The 18,431-nt window shown below is 39.2% G+C and overlaps 1 protein-coding gene across 1 annotated transcript in view; it reads left to right on the forward strand.

Moving 5' to 3' along the window:
* Positions 1-656: 656 nt before the first annotated feature.
* Positions 657-18,431, forward strand: part of LRRK2 (leucine rich repeat kinase 2) — a 68,494-nt gene continuing 50,719 nt past the window's right edge. Inside the window, exons 1-7 of the mRNA XM_063323410.1 lie at positions 657-819; positions 912-997; positions 5,273-5,379; positions 9,832-9,920; positions 11,867-12,001; positions 13,651-13,785; positions 17,177-17,308. Coding sequence (XP_063179480.1) covers positions 657-819; positions 912-997; positions 5,273-5,379; positions 9,832-9,920; positions 11,867-12,001; positions 13,651-13,785; positions 17,177-17,308 — 847 coding nt within the window. The remainder of the gene's footprint in view (positions 820-911; positions 998-5,272; positions 5,380-9,831; positions 9,921-11,866; positions 12,002-13,650; positions 13,786-17,176; positions 17,309-18,431) is intronic.

Consider the following 18,431-nt stretch of genomic DNA (forward strand, 5'->3'; position numbering starts at 1 on the left):
ACATGAGGCATGGAGGCAGCTCATCAGCTCAGGACCTAGTCCCTGCCCAGGGAGCTGCACAATGGGTACATACATCAGCTACAGTTGTTTCCCCTCACCTGCCATAACCAGTAGGGCACTATAAAGCTACATTTCCTTCTTCAGCAACTCAGAAAACACAAGGCAGACTACAAGCTTTCCTCCATCACACACACACGCACACCCACCACCACCCTCACCTCAGGGGGCAGGTCAACCTCCGGGCCCTTTTATAGCACAGGAGTGCGACGGGGCGGAACCTAGGCTCCAGTTCCGGCAACTATTGGACAGCTGTGCTGTCAATCACGTGAAACGGGGGAGGGGCCAGCGTGCTTGGCCCCCTTCGCCGAGTGGCGTGTGCGCCCCCTAGGGGTGGCGGCGGGGCGCCCGCCCGCCCGTGAGGGCTGGTCAGTCGCGGCGGCCGGGTCCCTGGCGCAGCGAGGCGGGAGGGGCCGGCGGCAGTGGGAAGGGTGACTGGAAGCGGCCGGGTGACGCCGGGCGGGCGGGCGGGCGGCTGTGGCAGCGGCAGCGCGGCGCAGCGGCGGGACGGGCCCGCACAGCTCAGTCCTCGTCCCCGCGGGCCGTGCTGGCCGGCGGATGGGGTGAGGCGTTCGCCGCAGAGGGGCAGCGGGTCGGCCATGGCCAGCGCCGGCCCTAAGGAGGGGGAGGCGGCGGCGGCGAGGGAGGAAGAAGCCCTGAGGAAGCTGGTCGTCCGGCTGCAAAACGTCCAGGAGAGGAAGCGCCTGGAGACGCTGGTGCAGACGCTGAGTGACCTGCTGGAGCTGGCGGCCCGGCAGAGCGGTAAGGAGCGGGCGGCCCGGCCGCCTGGCCCGGCCCTGCCCTGCCCCGCCCGCCGCCGGTCGCTAACGCGGCCTGTCTCTGTCCCCTCACAGCTCCCCGGCTCTTCAGCGGCAAAAACGTCCATGTGCCCTTGCTGCTGGTGGTGGACCTGTACCCGGGCGCGGCGGGCGTGCAGCAGGTGAGGCGGCAGCGCTGAGGGGCCGGGTGAGGGCTGCGGCTCCCGAGGGTGAGCCCGGCACCGCGGCCCTTTCACGCAACAAAAGTTACAGCTCAGCTTGCTTATTTCTTTTTAACTTGCCCTCTTCTGGGACGCTGCATGAAGTACTACTGTTGATCTGGAAAAGGGCGCTGTATCGGCCTGCGTTTAAAGGGACAAGTTTTCCAGCTTTTTGCAGATACCACTCGTTGCATCTCTGAACGGCAAAAGGCGGCCATGTAGAAAATATAAATTATCCAATGTGAACACAGCATGGTATAGCCTCCTGAGTTACAAATAATGCTATGTAATATATTTTGACGTGTCGATACTAAATTTTGCCGTGGTTAGACAAACTTCTGAAAAGCAGAATTGTATAATATGAGTTCATACGTGTGTGTATCCCTATCGTAGAAGGATAGTTGTACTAGCCCAGTTTTTTAAGGGTGAAGAAAAAAACATTTTAGCTAAGAGAAGGTTCTTCAATTTAAGGTTCTGCTTGGCTGCTCTTGTAACAGCATTGGCCCATTTGGACGAGGTGTGGCACTTGCACAATGTGATGTTGTACTTATGGTACAGCTGCCAGACTTGTCATATGAAACAGCTCATTCCTGGCAGGCATATATTAAATTTCTGACTATGTTATGCTTAAAGGATATCTATAAGCTCCAGATTTCTGTGCAATTCACTTGATTATTATTAAGCCCATTTGTATGGTTACAGTATTTTTGGCATCTTTTTACTTTTTTCAATTCAACTGGAAGGCAAAGCATAAATTAAATTGCAAATGTCTCTTAAATAAAAGTATATTTTACAAGATTTTTTGATCCGGTAGACCTTAGCAAGAGGTCAAAGGCATAAAACTCAGATTAAAATATTAATTTTTGTAGTGATTAATCTGGAGTAACAGTGATCTCAGGTTTTCTTTGAAGATTAAATACTTGTGCAGAGTCTGAAATTTTAACTTATTTTAGTATTCAATTGTCAAGTCATTAAGAAATACATAAGGATAAATCAGCAGTTATTTTCAGGATAAAGCATATTGTGTGTATAACAATTTACAAAACCACTGCCCAGAAGTTTAGACTAGGAAGTTAAAAATATGAAATCCAACCACAACCAGAAGTAGGTCTGAAGTGACAACACAAGACTCTCAGAAGTGCGTAAGGAAGATAGTGATTATTTAATTTTCATTTTAACCATGTTAAAACACCTCACTCTGGTTTAATACAGAATTTTAAAATCAGTTTTCTCTCTGCCTACATTTGCAGTCTTACAGTGTTTTGGCTTAGAAGTTTTGGAGCTGCTTTGCATTACTACTTTTCATTAAAGTGTGAAATTCATAGCCAGTTCAAAGCTCAAATCCTGTTCCTCGTAAAATGTCATAGGCAGCTCTTCCTTCACATTCAGTTACGATATTTACAAACATCCACAATATGTTAGTAGGGCTCTGTCTTCTTGCTTCATTCACTGTGTTTTGTTTACAGTCTTTGTGAATACATAATTCTCGCTTTATGGCAGTGATGAAGTAATGTAGTCCTGATTTCAGTGCAGTCTCTTTACACTACTAATGAATCTTCACTGAATAAATGGATTAATCAACCTCTTTTGCTTTTGTCATTGTAATAAAATTGACTCATATAAGAGAACAGACACAGTAAGAGACATAGCTAAAGTAAGGATTTGATTTTCTTTCCTTCCCTTCATTAACTGGTTAAAAACCATCATGTTGTGCTGCTGTTCCACTGGCTTGTATGGAGTAAATCTGCTTAATAGATAAATATTGACAGTACCAGTGCAAACTGGACTACAGGCATAAAGCCTGCAAGCTTCTTTAGAGGTAGGAAGGTACTGGGCTGGAAAGTCAATAGTGCCTTAAAGTAAAATAGATGTCTTTAATATGATAGTTTCTTTCTGCAGTTACTGGCTGGCAATGATTGGACCAGCTTAGAAACTCTAGAGCAAAATATGTTACACTTCAGTGAAGAGCAGTCAGCAGAGCTTTATTGTCTCACATAGAAGGTGTGACCTAATGTAATATAAATTCATTGCATGCTAGAAATGAAAAGGGCCTGATTTAAAAATAACAGTTTCAGTGCTGCCACCAACTGTTTCTGTGTACAGGGACCCCTTTAAGTGTTCATAAGAATGTCTTTGTTTACTCCTTTTTTTTTTTTTCTTTCCCTTTGACCTTTAGGATTTCTGTTATTTAAAAGACCCTTACTTTCTTATGTAATTATTAAACAGATAATAAGCTCTCTGTTATCTCAAGTTGTGATTTTAATATTGTAAAACAGACCACATGTGAGCAGGTCAGATGTTTCCTTCGGTGTTCTCGTAAATGTTTTGACAGTACTTGGGAGTCAGAACAATCCAAATAAAAATGTTTAATGGAAATATAAATTTAATCAGAAACAGTTTCTATATGAAAAGGAATTGCATGCTGTTAAGCTAATTTTCATCAGGTTCTAAATTTTACAAGAACAGTTAGGATGTCATGAAGTGGGACTTTTAAAATCTTTTCTAAGCAACGCACAGTGTATGAATTCATTGTCATCTCTACAGTGTCTTTGCCATGTAGGCTTGAAATTTGTACCTGATTGATTGTCACTGATAAACTCTGTTTTGCTTGGGATATGGAAAATTAGGTAATTAACATATCCTCATGCTCAGGAAGACTGGTGATTGCTAAGACTATTCTGTGTACTTATGTTTAGTCAGGACTCAGTTACAGAGACCGATCTAACCTTCCTGAATGTCCATAGTAATTGGTTTGCAGTCTTATGCAGAGGGAACCAGCTTGCTATCCAAGCAAGAGAAGAGAATGGAAATTGGCTCATGGTCAAGCTCAATCTGGTTGTAATTGTAATTGGCTTAAAACATTTGGGTCTGCAAATCTAAACCAAAACAGAAAAAACCCTACTGCAGATAGTGTGAACTATATAGCCCGTGTAACCAAGTATGTGAAAAGTAAAAGCAGAATTCCAGTTCCTAGGGAGCTACATCACTTTTTTCATACTCACCAAAGCCGTCATGAAAGCTGTCTAGATTCAAGCCTATGCTGTTCCTATGGGTGTCTCTACACTACCAGACTTGCAATTTCATGTCTCTAGTCTTGCAGGCTGTAGGGTTACACTTTCCATGAACTTTGCAGTTAAACTCTTCAGAGGTAGCCATTTACATTCTTGTTTTTGGCTGTCCTGTCTTGACCCCTTTGCTTTACATAATACTTCTGCCGAAAACTGATCCAGTTATGCTTATAACTTTTGAGCCATACTTAGATTATCTTCTGTCTTGACCCTATTCTTAAAGCACACAGGCCTACTTCATTATTATTTTTTTTTATATGACCGAGGAAACTTTTATGCCTTGTTTTAATTGCTTTTTGTGAAATCTGCTTCATCTTGACTTTTGACATTTCTCAGTTCACTTCTCTTTCAATACAGCAGGGTTTTCGTGCTCATCAGTTAATTCTTTGTACAGATTTTGCTTACTGCATCCTCACTAAAGCCCATTCAGTCATATCAGCCTGCAGACATTCATAAAAGAGCAGATTTCTCCAATACGGAGACCAAAGAGGAATATTTTTCAGTTTTGGCATCATTTAGAGATGTTTGAAAGTCAAAGAATTTGCACAGGATAGAGCCGGTAGTTATTGAGAACAAATGCATTGTCTTTAATTAATCTTTTATTCCTTGTGATCCCAAAGCTTTCACTGCCTTCATTACCTTTTGAAAGCACACAGTATTGAGGATTGATGTGAGAATATGAAATATATAGTATTGTTTAGGTATCTCATCTCTATTTAAAACATTGAACACCTTTAAAAACCTGTCCTTTCTCCTTACAATTTGCAATTAAATGACAAACTCTTGTGGAAACAGCTGTTCTTCAATAAAGCTGGACTACGTGTAATAGTGCAGTGGTCTTCCCTGGGCCATGATGACATACTATGGATCACATCATATTTTTCTCTCTGTCATCATCTCTTTTAACTGTGTGTCCTTTATCCTCAAGCAGTGCTGAAGGACATCGAGAGTGATGTGTTCCTACAAGCAATGCATTCAGAATCATTAATGTATCTCTTTTACCTCCATCTTTTAACTTTTTATGTCATTTGTCTTGTGTTAATTAATTTTCCCTTATTGATTTAACTAGATAAGTTTTCAGAACATCCGTCTTCCGAAAGCCAAGAATATTAGATGTAAGTTCCAAACAGAATACCTGTTCTAAAATAGCTGCATTTTTGTTTTACAGATGGGCTGGTCACTTCTTTGTAAATTAATAGAAATTTGTCCAAGTACTCTGCAGAACATAGCTCCTAAGGATGTTGGCAAGGACTGGGAAGTACTGGGTGTTCACCAGTAAGTATGTTGTATGCAAGGAGTCTTCCGTAATGCTTGCTTATCATGGCAGCATATATATGCAATGAAATATAGTTATGTAAAGTTATTACATAAGCTTCTAAATGGTTGAATATTCTTTTGGGTTTCTTCAGCCTTCAGAATGGGAGGCTCACACAAGCAGGGATCTTATCTGTGTGTATAAATACCTGATGGAGAAAGTAAAGGAGATTGAGACAGGCTTTTCTCAGTGGCGCACAGCAACAGGATGAGAAGCAATGGGCACAAATTGAAATATAGGAAATTCCACTTAAACATTAAGAAAAAAACAAGCAAACTTTTGTTTTGAGGTTGATCAAACATGAACAAGTTGCCCGGAGTGGTCGTGAAGTCTGAAGCCTTAGAACTATTCAGAACCTGACTGGACATAGCTCTGAGCAATCAGCTGTAGTTGACCCTGCAGGGGTCAACCTTGAGCAGGGGAGTTGGAATAGGAGACCTCCAGCGGTCCCTGCCAGACACAGCAATGCTGGGATTCTGTGGTTACCAAGGTCTTCCATTTTAATAGACAGATGCAGTGTGTGTGCGTGTGTTCTTTCCAAATGTGAGGAATTATATCTACAAGCCTAAAGTAGTGTAAAGCAAGAGGAGGGGGTTTTGTCACACCCAATCTTATCATCTAAAAATTAAATGGTGACCCCAGCTACCCGTTGAGGTTGAGTTAATGGACACAATTACCTTCAGAGAGGGTGGTTCATTCTATCTTTTTAGTAAGTTATCCTGGAGCAAATTGTGGTTTGGACTGGCTCGTATCTGTCCATTAACCATCAAGGGAGCCTAAGCAACTGTTTTCTGGATGGCTGTGGTTAGGTGGGATGAAAACCCACATAGGTTAGCTCTATGGTTGTTCCATAGCACAAACACTAATTGTAGATGTAGGCATGATACAAGTAGGGGTGGTGTTCTCTCACTTGGACAGATTGCCTCATTCAGAGTTGAGAATGACCGCAAGAAGCCACAGCCTTATAACTGCCCTAGTGAATCTGCTTCTGACTTCATAGTCTTCACCATACCCTTCCTTAGAAAGGTTGCTATTGTAAGATCATTTGCATGAAAATGCAGTTTGGTTTTGTGGGGTTTTGTTTGTTTTACAGTGGCTAGAGTACATGGTCAGTGGGTGAATGAACTCCCTTGAAAGAAGCGTTGACAATTTTTGTTAGAAAGCGAAAGTGATTTTGGTTGCTTTTCAGGAGCAAAACATAACTCAGCTGAAGCTGTACAAGCTAGCTGCAATATCTTTGGCAGCTTGAAGGCTTGTGAATCGACTGAGAGTTATTCTGAGAGCTAGAGATATTGCTGTTCATTCTTGGGTCCCAGAAAACTTACTCTTTGGTGCTGATCTTTCCCAAAACCCTCCCAGAGCCCACACAGTGTGTGCAGTTGAACAAAGCATCCTTTTCAAACTCAAATTTTACTAAAGATCTGTTGATAACATTACTGTACATGATTCCTTCCCACTACCAATATTTTAGCCAGCTGTGTATCCCTGTCAGTTTTCCTTGCTGTGGAAACTTGTTCTTAGTATGGGAGTGGGCTCAGACATTTCTGTCAGTGCCAAAGGCAGAGCAAGCCAGCTAAATTATATCTCAGGTTCCTTGTAGGTGGATTGGACTAGTATTGCAGTGCATCAACACCATAATGAATACATGCTGTTTGCAACAAGGCAGGAAACAGTTATGGTAGATAAGAAAAGATCCGTTTTTTGCAAGAGATTTTCACTTTTGTGTAACTATTTTAGGAGAACAGAAAACTTAAGCTAGAAAAAGCATTTGTTTCTGTATCTCAACAGTGAGCCAACTTGACCACAATACAGTTGTGTTTACAAACAGTAGTTTGATATTGATATAGGCGTCCTTGACAGACAATGCGATAAATAATTAAATAGTCGCTGTCACTGTGAGGAGAAAGGAAGGAAATGCCTTCAATGTATTTGCATCCTTTCTACAAGCTCAAAGAGACTTCATGAGATGTTTAGTAATCTCTTACATTAAACTCTCAGAGAGTAGATGAGGTTTAAAAAATTTTACATCCTCACTCTTTATTATACTTGAAATGGGAGGGTATATGCAGGGCATTTTCTCCTTGTATTAGACATGCTTTAGTGTGTGATTATTTTACTCTGCAGTATACCGAGCCAGCCCATGTCTTTATGTATCAGCACTTGCCTGAAACAGATCACCCTTTATAAAATGCCCTTTTCCAAAGCAGAGTTACTTCCCCACAGCAGAAATCATGAGCCATTGGTAGACAAGGGAGAGATGTTTAATGGCTTCAGAGTGTTTGATAACTCAGTGAGGTTTTCCATTTATGCAGGGTGTAAGAAGGTCTAAGCCACAGCTACTTATGGGACAAGGAGGTGAAGGAATCTTCACCCCATGTACAGTTTCTGCACATGTATGTACATGCACACACACCTGTAACCACACAATAAAATGCATTAGGAATTCTTAAGACTAGAACACTTTAATCAGGAGGTTAAAGTGGATTTAAGGGTGTCTGTTTAGCTACTCTACCAGCTTGGTTAGGGTGGCTCTGTGTTTTGCTTGATTTGTCACCCTACTACTCAGTCCATACACGTAGGCTGTATGCTGGGTCAAGAATTTACTGCAGGATTGAAAACCCAAATGTCAGCATCTATCCTTGTCTGTGGACTTGTAAGTCCAAAGCGTGCATACAGAAGTTTCAGTGAGGTATCTATACTCAGTTTAAGAAAAAAACCTCTGCATTTAACTGGATTTTATTTCCCATTCTTAAGACCATCCCACAGAGTATTCTGACTAACCTTAGACTTCAGTAGCGGTTTTGTTTATGAGAGTGCAAGTGTGTAAGCAAGTCGTGGTTTGTCTGAACAGAAAATATATCTTTTATTGGACTGATACTGTTATAATTTCCTATCTTGCAAAAGGTAATGGATATTATATCTCCCATCAGACTTTGACTGTTACGTGTACTTTGATCATCGTAGCTACAACACTAGCGCTACAACAGAGGAGAAAGAAACTAGCAACATCATAGTACGAGGGGAAAAGAAATAAAACACCGATACATTCATTCTACTTTATAAAGTTTGACTTTAGCAAGGCAAACAACATCATTGCTAGAGCTGGGGAATGAAATTTGGATAAAACTTCAAGTGCTGCTTTTTGTTTTTCAAGACAAGAAAAGTATCTGCTAACATACTGCAACTACTATACAGTCCATTTGTATTAGATATTATATATACAAAGACTGAGATATATTATATATACACGCTTTGAAGATCGTTAAGATTGCAGAGTCAAATTCTCCACAATCATGAAAATAAAAAAAAAGAAGGTTTCTTTAGGTTTTTTTTGTGTTACCCTATTCATTTTTATTTAGTTTTTAATTACACAGTCTGGGTTTTTTCCTCCTTTTGAGATGTGCTTCATTCAGTGCAAAATCAATGCATATTTATTTTCTGTCGTCATCATTCAGTGTTCAGCCCACTGCTTTATTTACTGTATGTTACTGATACCTTATGTGAACACTGGCCTATTCATTTTCTCCTCAGCTTTTCGTAGTGTTCATCAGTATTGTTTAGAGCTTTTAAAATGTTGTTTATTGAGAAGGTGTTACAGATTTGTGGTAGCTGTTTTACAGATGGTAGTTTGAGCAAAATAAGTTAAAAGTATCAGTTTTTACTGATAGCTTTTTTTTTTTTTACTGATAGTTTTTACAAACAGCGTGCCTAGTTTGATACATGCACTGGATTTTTCAGTGTACTTAGCATTGTTTGGCTCTCTGATTAAAAAGTCAGCTTTGGTTGACTCTGATGAAGCATTTCAGGGGGTAGTATCTATGGGTCTCAGTTAGGGCCACCCAGAGAGTAAGGAGTGTGCAATTGGCAGTCTATGACATGGGGTTTTTTAGTGATTTATCCAGCATCACGTAAGTGCTGTCTGGTGGAAACTTAGATAGGATAGAGTTTTTCAAGGTGCTGTTTGAGTTTTTTAGCTGCGATAACTGCTGCTTCTCTTCCAGCAAACCCTTGATCGTTTGCTCTAATTTATCTCTTGCAACAAACAGAACAATGCCATACTGTCCACAGTCTGCTGCATTCCACAACACTGCTTTCTGTAGAGTAACCCCATCCTGAATGAGACTTGTCCCCTGTAGAATTAACGTATAATTGATTACAAAATCAAAGTAAAATTGATAAATTATACATCATTAGTTTAATGAAGTATGAAAATAGTTAAAATGCCAACATTATTTCATTACTAACTTGAAAAACACATAAACTGAAATAAAAGTTTTTGAAAAAAATTGATCAGAAGCTTTTTAAGCTTTTGCTATTTTCTGTATTTTTTAAAGTAAACGTTTGATAAAATTTTGTATATGTTAATATTTCTTCAGCCATAAGTCTTTTTTTTTTTTTTTTCTTATTTTCAGGCAGATTCTTAAAATGCTTACAGTCCACAAAGGAAATATAAATCTCTCAGTAATAGGACTGAAAGCATTAAATCTACTCCTCATGTCAGGTATTGTATGTTTTACTTTCCTACTTTGTCTAAACCTTTAAAACACAGAACTGTGATATAAAGTGACTCACTGTACATGCAGGGTCTGATTTTTCTCTTTGTTTTACTCTGTAAAGTCACTTGTCATTTGTACTTGTATACAAAATAACAAGAGTACTGTTTTGCACCTTTTTTACACAGGTAGAAAGGATTCTCCAAATTGCAAGACCGTGAAGAACATGACCAATTAATTTTGCCAAATTGTTATTAGCATAGACACAAATACTTACTGTTAAGTAGATAAGTAAAATAAGTAAGAGTTTATTTTTTCTTACCAAAGTATAAATTCGGCAACATTCTGACTTACTTCCTTTAGTACTGGTTAGTACTTTTGAAAACAGTAAATGATCTCTGACATTATTCTGCTCTGCAGAGACCTGATTTTACCAGGTACTGAGGACTTTTCTCATGATGCTGAAATTCTTGATCTTCTGTTGAAAGTAGAGACACCCTAAGGGAGAGATTCTGCTAGTTTTATTCAAGCTACCATATAATATTAGCACAAATTATTGTTAGACTAGGAATGTTTCCATTGATTTTAATGGGCTTTGGAATCAGCCTTATTTACAAACTGAGGATTAAACCTGACTTCAGGTAGTTAAAGCTAATCCAGCCGTCCAAGCTTCTGCTGTAGGCAGTAGGGTGAGACAGGCACTTTCAGAGGATGGCTCATGCTATTCGTTTGTCTGTTTTATAAGATCACTTACCCCTTGAACCTGTTTTCCTCTCCCTTTTGATTGTAGAGAGGTCTGGAGGACTAGCTTAAACCAAGTACCTAACTTTGTATCTGCTGCAGTTGGGTAATACAGGTCTTGTTGTAAGGCATTGCACTGTGTGATTAATAATAATAATAGCAAAACCTGACTATTAGTGAGTAACTGTAACCAGCAGCTTCTTTCTTTTATTTGTGAGGTATCATAAAGGGTCCTAAACTGTTGACTATATATTCCAAAACAGTTTATTCCTCACTGCTACTGTTCTCCTCAGCAGTTTATTAACCAAACTTAAATTCTTATTTCAACTACCATACTTCAGAAACATATATGGAATTTTACCTTGTCAGAAAAATCTCAGTATTCTTTATATGTCTCTAAACTTGAATTGTACTATAGCTGGAGCTGACAGACCAGTGTGAATGCCATGTGGAAAGTTCTTCTCTTTAAAAAAAAAAAAACCACAAAAAAAACCCCAGCTGCAGCTGAAACACTGGAACAGGCATTATGAATTCTATTGTTATTGCTGTAAGCTTGAAAAATTTTCATGAATATGAATATTTTTGCCTACACATGCTATAGAGAGAGTAATATTTTTTCATTATTTTTTTAATGTCATAAGAGCAACAGTGAGATTGGCTTGTTAGTTCTGTTTCAGGCTGAACAAATGGCTGAGAGAATGAGAACAGGGTTTCTCACTGTTTTTTGATACAGACAGTCTGATTTCGTGGTTTGCTGTAGCTGACAGGTACATTTTAAAACCCCTTTTGTTTTCCTCAGGCAGTGTAGTCCTGCCCGCTTTATTCCGTGAACCTTACTTCTTAGTGAAATTTTTCAGCTTGCTATGACTGCAAAAATGGGGCTTTTGGTGGTTTAATTTTCTACCAGTTTAGTGAGCTGAACTGGCTAATTGAGGGGTCAGACAATTACCAAAGCAGTGCAAGGTGGGAGGGAAGAGCAGAGAGGAGAAACTGTCTTTTTGGCAGTAATGTTTTAGAACATCTCAGTTTTATTTTAAAGTACTACCTTAAGAGATAACATCTTCATGTGTTATACAAAAACCTGGATTTGAGTCATCAGAGTAAATTTTAAGGACGGTATTAAAGAATTTTGGATTTAAATGGTTAAGTACAGTGCTTCAATAAAAATGTTGAGAACTAATCAGTGCAACATGTAATCTCTTCTGCTATTCAGACGTTATTGCTTTCCTGCTCTTGGAAGAAGAGGTGGATGTGTTTTCATTGGTATTTAATGCCATGCACACTTTCCCTAAAAATGAAGAGATCCAGCAACATGGATGTAAAGCATTACACACACTTTTTGAGAAAGGTATTTAAAAATGTGTAGGTTGGGAGGGGACTGTAGGTGTTTATTTAACTGTAATAAATGTAATAAATGAATTCTTGCATTCCAAATTCTGTTTTCGGTGTTATATGTGTTAGCACAAAACAGGTTTTCCAAGCAATATAACAAATCTTCTAAATTAGAGCAACAAATAGGAAATTTTCAAAAAATCAAAATATCTCTCCATTTCTGACTCTAGAGGTAACTGAAAAGATGGGGTTTAATGTTAGTCAGTAACGCTGGAACAGAGAGTAGTGACATTTTATTTTAATTCTCAAAAAACAGGGTTGTTTATTTAAAGACTGGCAAATTTTAGTAACTTGTGAACAATTCCAAAATAAAGCAAAATGTTTGCACTTTAGAAAAACATGTGATTCTTCTTTTAATCATGAGAATGCTAAAATATGAGTACATACATGTATATTCCTGTGTGTCTTCTGAGAAATGGAGTCACCATTTATTGAATTTCTGCAAAATTTTCAGGAACTGTGTGTGTAACGGCCAGAAATCCCACTGTTGTAGCAGCCTTGCTTTGCTTCAAAATAAATATTGAGAAATAACTAGCACTCCTGCCAAGTCTGCTGTACTCCTTCGCTTCAAAGATAGTCTCCAATTCTTTAGATTTTTTCTTTCTGGCACCGTTTTATATTGTTTTTTCTAAGTCTTCCTCCCACACGTGTGCCTGGAATTATCTTCTGCATTTCTTTCTCTCTTCTAGTCTCCCTAAATACTTTTGTCCTGGTGTATTTTCTCTTCCATCTCCATAAAGGTCTGAGCTGCTTAGATTTTCTGTGCATGCTTTTTCAAGTGCCTGATTTTTACAGATCTACAGACTGCTCCAGATACAGACCTGCATACCTTCCTGATGGCAGTGCTAATTTCATAAGTTCTTAGGTTGTCCCTGGCTATTTTTTTCCTGCCTCTGAGCCACCTTGTCAGTTATTGTAATGTGAATGTTTGCCTAGCCTTAGCTTGAACCAGATTCAGAAAACGATTCTGCTCACAAAATGTAAAATGGATTGTTCTTTCTCAACCTGGATCAGTTTCCTTATCTGGTTCATTGCACAGACCTGGTTCATTGCACAGACGTGCAGTTATGTCAGCACAAATGATAGAGGACAGGGATGGAAAAACCTTAAGCCATTATTACAATGAAGGTAAGGTATTATTAAAGCATGGCAGTAGTCTTTATGGAGAGAACTCCATTATAAAAAAAAAAGTTGAGAAGTAAAATAAAATCATGGAGTATGCAAAACGGCATTCTGTCAAATTGCTTTCACCGTATGCTTAGCCTTTCCCTCACTTATATACTGTCTTGGTGAGGGATATCTGAAGTTTATTCTGTGAAAAAGACTAAAAGACTTTTTTTTAAATGTGGTTTGTTTCATAGGGAAGTATTTAAAAAACTCAGTTACTTAAAGTGTAGACTAGAAAAAGGTCTTTATGAAGTAGCTCAGTTTTTAGTAAAAGGAGTCATAACTGTGAACGGTGTGTATGGAGAATACCTTACTTCTGTGAAACATAGAAAATAAATATAAGGAAACTTGATAAAGACAATTGTCTTTTCTCACATTGTACCAGGATATGAATTATTTCCTCAAAACATACTGTATCTCTCTTGCTTTTTAATTTAGTTCCTGAAGAGCAGCTGACTGAATTTGTTGAAAGCAAAGATCATATGATTATACTGAAAGTATTTAAAGAGTTTCCAGAGAAAGAAGAGGTGATACTTCCTGCACTGTATTCATTGCATTCCTTAGCTGGTCCAAGTAAGTGCATTATTGGAAGTTATTTTCAACTCCTTATCTCCATAGCATGCATCAGCTTACCTCAGTTTGCGGTAATCTTTCAGTAATTGTAAAAAATCAGTGAGAACTGGTTTGGAATTGCCAGACAAATTACTTTTCTGTTTTCTTTGGGAAATACTGATTTGTAATTTTTCATGGGAAATTTTCATATTCAGCCATTCTCATAAAACTGAAATCTCTCATACTGAACAAAAAGAGACTTTCTTCTGCTTGGAGTAAGTGGTAACAAACATGTTCATTATTGTTCTAGCACTTAAGTTCAGGACCCTGCCCTGTCTTTTTAATGCTTGAAAAATAAGATATATTTATTGACTATTTATTGACTAAACAAATCTTTCAGTAAGTTTGGGTAGCAGGTAACAGAGGCTGTTCCACAAGGGGAAAATCACCCACACAAATCCAGTGGCGAGGGCTGAGAAAAAGTGTCTGGGCTCAGACACCCCACTCTGATCATTCAGTGGTGGCTGCAATGAGGAGCATTGGTAGCACTGCGCACATTATAGAGTCTTACGGTGTCCTCAGGTGTTGTGCAATAAGACTGGAAGAAAATGTCTTCATTATGTCTTGTCTTCTGGTAACAGCAGTCCCTGTTGTGGGCAAGATCAGGTCCTGAGAAATATGGTTGATGATTTGTGTCAATTTGTTGACAGCAATTTGATCTTGTTGACACAGAAAAAACTCTTGTCAGCTTCCTGCTGCTAGTCACAGCAAAATTGCACAATTTTGGCAAGCATAGAGCAAGGTCCTGCTCTCCATGTGTTCCATGAGGTACATGATGTTGTACTCTTGCAGATGTGGTTGCTCACAAAGCCTTGCTCATACATCCTGTCTGGCTCTATAGGAATCGTGCTGGCCCCATGTATGCCACAAAACAAGAAATAGACTGGACTGTTCTACATTTCATCAGACTCCAAGCTATATAGTTTCTCGTTCTCAAACTTCTTGCTGTTCCAGTTTGTGCTTAAAAAGTTAAGTGTTCCTTGAGCCAGAAATAATTTTACCCTAGCCCAGAAGTTACTGCCATTTTCTAAGGAATAGGATGCCAGATTTTAAATGCTTTCTAAAATAGTAAATACTTGTAGAAAGCATAACAAGAGAAGGGCATGACAAAGATCTGCTCTAAAGTAGGTATTTATTTTGGGGTTAGCACTCTCGTTTCTGATACAAAATATTGAAAGTAGACAGAGAAACAGACATAGCTTGCACATGAATGTGCAAAGCTAGGGTACTTTTGCCAGCATTCGTACTCTTGGTCTGTGACATCCCACAATACCTGCAAGAAAACGTATTCCTTTAAGGCCACCATGGAGAAGGTCATTCACTGTAAGTACACACTCTCACTTATCCACTAGTAAAATGTTTGTCTCCTCATACCCTGAAGTTCAAGTCTCTATTCCAAATGAGTTACATCAAGGATTTGTACCTCACTATACCTTCTTTCACTAATACATATGTAGACTTTGGTCCTGCTCATATGTCATGAGAGATTGAAGGGTAAGAGTTTATTCCAATGCGGTGCAGGAACTCTTTTAAATCTCAGTAGTTTCGATGGAATGAGAAGAGCTTTGCTGCTGACTAGGGGCTGATGGGTCACAGAATGTTAGCTATCTAAATGGTAGTCATTGGCAGCCATTTAGGCTTCTCCTCTGTTTAATGGGGAGAAACAAGCACCTCAAGAGGAACTTTACCTAACCCTAAGAGAGGTATATGTTACAGGTGGGATGAATCACCATACGGAGTCCTCGGATCTCTTCATCAATTGTTGTGAGAACCTAGATGACCAAATTTTGATGGTTAAGATTAAACGAGATCTATTCCACCTCCCCTTCTCTAGCTTGTTCTGGGAACAATTTTAGAATCTTCTAAATATTTTAATATGTTTATAATGTCACCTGTGAAATGATAACTTAATGTGAAGTGATGCAGTACTATTTTGTGGAACATACCTTTAAAAAGGTGTTTTCAGTGGAGAATGACATAAATAAACTGCTGTCATCTTAAAGCATTTTGAATGGTACCTTCCTTCACTATGAAATAGAATGCTTCAGAAATGCTTCCCACTCAGACCTTGCTTTTTCAACTTGCAGAGTGTCATTATTTAATATTCAGATACATATTATTTTGAAGATCTCCTACTGCTTTGAAAAGACTAATTATCTTTAATAATACAGTTGTGAATATTCCTCTTACGTTGTATAGAGGAAAGCCAAGCTTTTGAAAGAATGATTAAGAAGGTTTGTAGACGTCAGCAGAGTAATGCTAACTCTGTTGGAGTCAGTGACAGTGCTCCCTTTCATTTACTGGGGCCAGGATTTTGTCCAAGATTTTTTGGGTTGATATTCTGTCTCATACCCTAGATAGACATACTACAAGGATGCTTTTATACACTGTGTCTTAACTGCCATAATGCTGTTTTGCCTTAAAGTATAGTATGACGGATCGCTCTGTCCTCATCAGGAAAGGATGTATTCTTTTTACTGGCTCATGTGAATGTCTCTTGGTTTCTGTATCTGGCCTGCGTAATAAGCAGTAAATAGGGTGAGGGTGACCAAGCACTGGCACAGGTTGTCCAGAGGCGCTGTGGAATCTCCATCTTTGGAGATACTCAGAAGCCATCTGGCTGCGGTCCTGAGCAGCCTGCTCTAGATGGCCCTGCTTGAGCAGGGGGGTTGTATAAGATGACCTCTTCCAACCTCATCCCTTCTGTGATTCTGTGAAATACAAAATTTGCAACGAATTTCAAAATATTGCAGGAGCATTAGATGAACATTTCTGTACGCTCAGTACACAATAGGCATATGGTAGAACTAATTTAAATTAAAATAATGTGTTGCTAGCCTGCCCCCTAAAAAGAAGGAAAGCTTAGAAGAACATGATTAAATCAATTAAGTTACATTTACTAGCAAAAAACATTTCTAAGTTGTTTCTTAATTGTATGCCCCGGTAATGTTACTGAAATACTGTAAAATGTTTACCTGATCACAGTCATGTTGTAAACATCATTGGTAAGATTGAATTAATATTTATAAAACAATTTGTTCAGCTTTATGAAAAATGTTATATAAGAATAATTTGTGAGGAGCTTTCTGTTACATGGCCATGTAAAATGGAACAAATGCACAAATGTTAATACAGACTCTGAACTTAATGACTTATTTCAAAGTGTTGATAGTCATTAATGTCTCCTACGGCAATACCAAGGAAAAAAATGCCATCTTTCTCTCAAGTTGTAAGGCAAAAACTGAAACATAAGCCCAGTTTTCTAAATAAATCTATTTAAATAAAGTCTGAATTAGAATCCAATTAACTTTTTTTTTTTCTTACGGAGCGGTTTTTGTTTCTCTTTCTTTAGCCAGCAATGTGGAAGTGCTCATGTCTGGAAATGTTCGCTGCTACAATATTATAGTGGAAATGATGAAAAGCTTCTCCAATAGTGAAACAGTTCAGGAAGTGAGTTGCTGTTTGTTGCATAAGCTTACATTGGGTAAGTTCACAAAGTTTTTTATGGTCAGCTTACTCTGGCTGTGTAAGAGTTGGAGTTATTTGACAGTAAGCGTCACAGGCAACAAGAGAACTACTATTCCAGTTAATCCTCAGGGTGGTGTATAGCTCCATGTCTCTAATGATGTAAACATAGTGAGGTAACACTGGCCACAGTCAATATGGTGTTCTTTTATGTACTTTGGTTGTCTGGGCTTACGTGGGCTAGTGTCACATCAAGAGGAATGATGGCGATTACAAAAAGGGATTTGCTGTGCCTCTTAACAGCTCTGTACCCTCTCTTGCCACTATAATAAGCTGATCAGAGCAGTTGCCAAGGACCACGTAATAGGAAGTTCAAATGAAAATAAGTAAGTTTTTCCCCCTGCTGCATACAAAAACACTTTGAGTTTTGCCAGAGCAGCTCCCACTCCATGACAGGTTCTTCTTCATCAAGGACTTAGCCAAGGTCTTTCTCATGAGTTAGACTTCCGATTCTTGCAGGTGGTGGCCTGAAGCTACTGCAGATTCTGGTACCAGTGCATGACTCCCCTTAATCAAGTCAGTCCCATTCTTTCACTATCTGTTTCTGCTTCTTCATGCAGATCTTGTAGAAAATACAGATCAAACTTGAGTGCAGCCCAGAGCAACTTCCAGTTCCCCTTCAGAAAGACAAATAAAAATTTCAAGAAAATGTCATGGCCGCTGAGGTGGTATTTGCAGTTTTTTGGCAAGAGGTGATGTTACCCTTGAATGGTTTCCTGTGCAAGGCTGACTGAAGATAGGAAACCAAGCACTTGTGGGGACACAGCAACTCTGTTGACATGCCTTGATCTTGCCTTAAGTGCAACCAGCCTCGTTTCGGTCCCACGTTTGTCATGCACGTATGATGACCAACAAGTAATAGTGGCAGCAAAGCAACCACAAGTTCCATTTCTTCTTTCAGCATAACAGGTGCCCTTCATCTTGATAAGGGGCCAAGTCAGAAGAGTTATGGGAAGAGGTGTCCACAGCACCACACAGTTAAGGAAACAGGTGTGAAATTGCTAGGTGCCCCTGGAACCAGGAATCCAGCCAGTGTGGATTCCCAAATTATTCTGATGGACACTGTCTTCCTAAACCCGTCT

This window comes from Chroicocephalus ridibundus, chromosome 1, assembly GCF_963924245.1.
Source record: "Chroicocephalus ridibundus chromosome 1, bChrRid1.1, whole genome shotgun sequence".
In the NCBI taxonomy this organism is placed as follows: domain Eukaryota; kingdom Metazoa; phylum Chordata; class Aves; order Charadriiformes; family Laridae; genus Chroicocephalus; species Chroicocephalus ridibundus.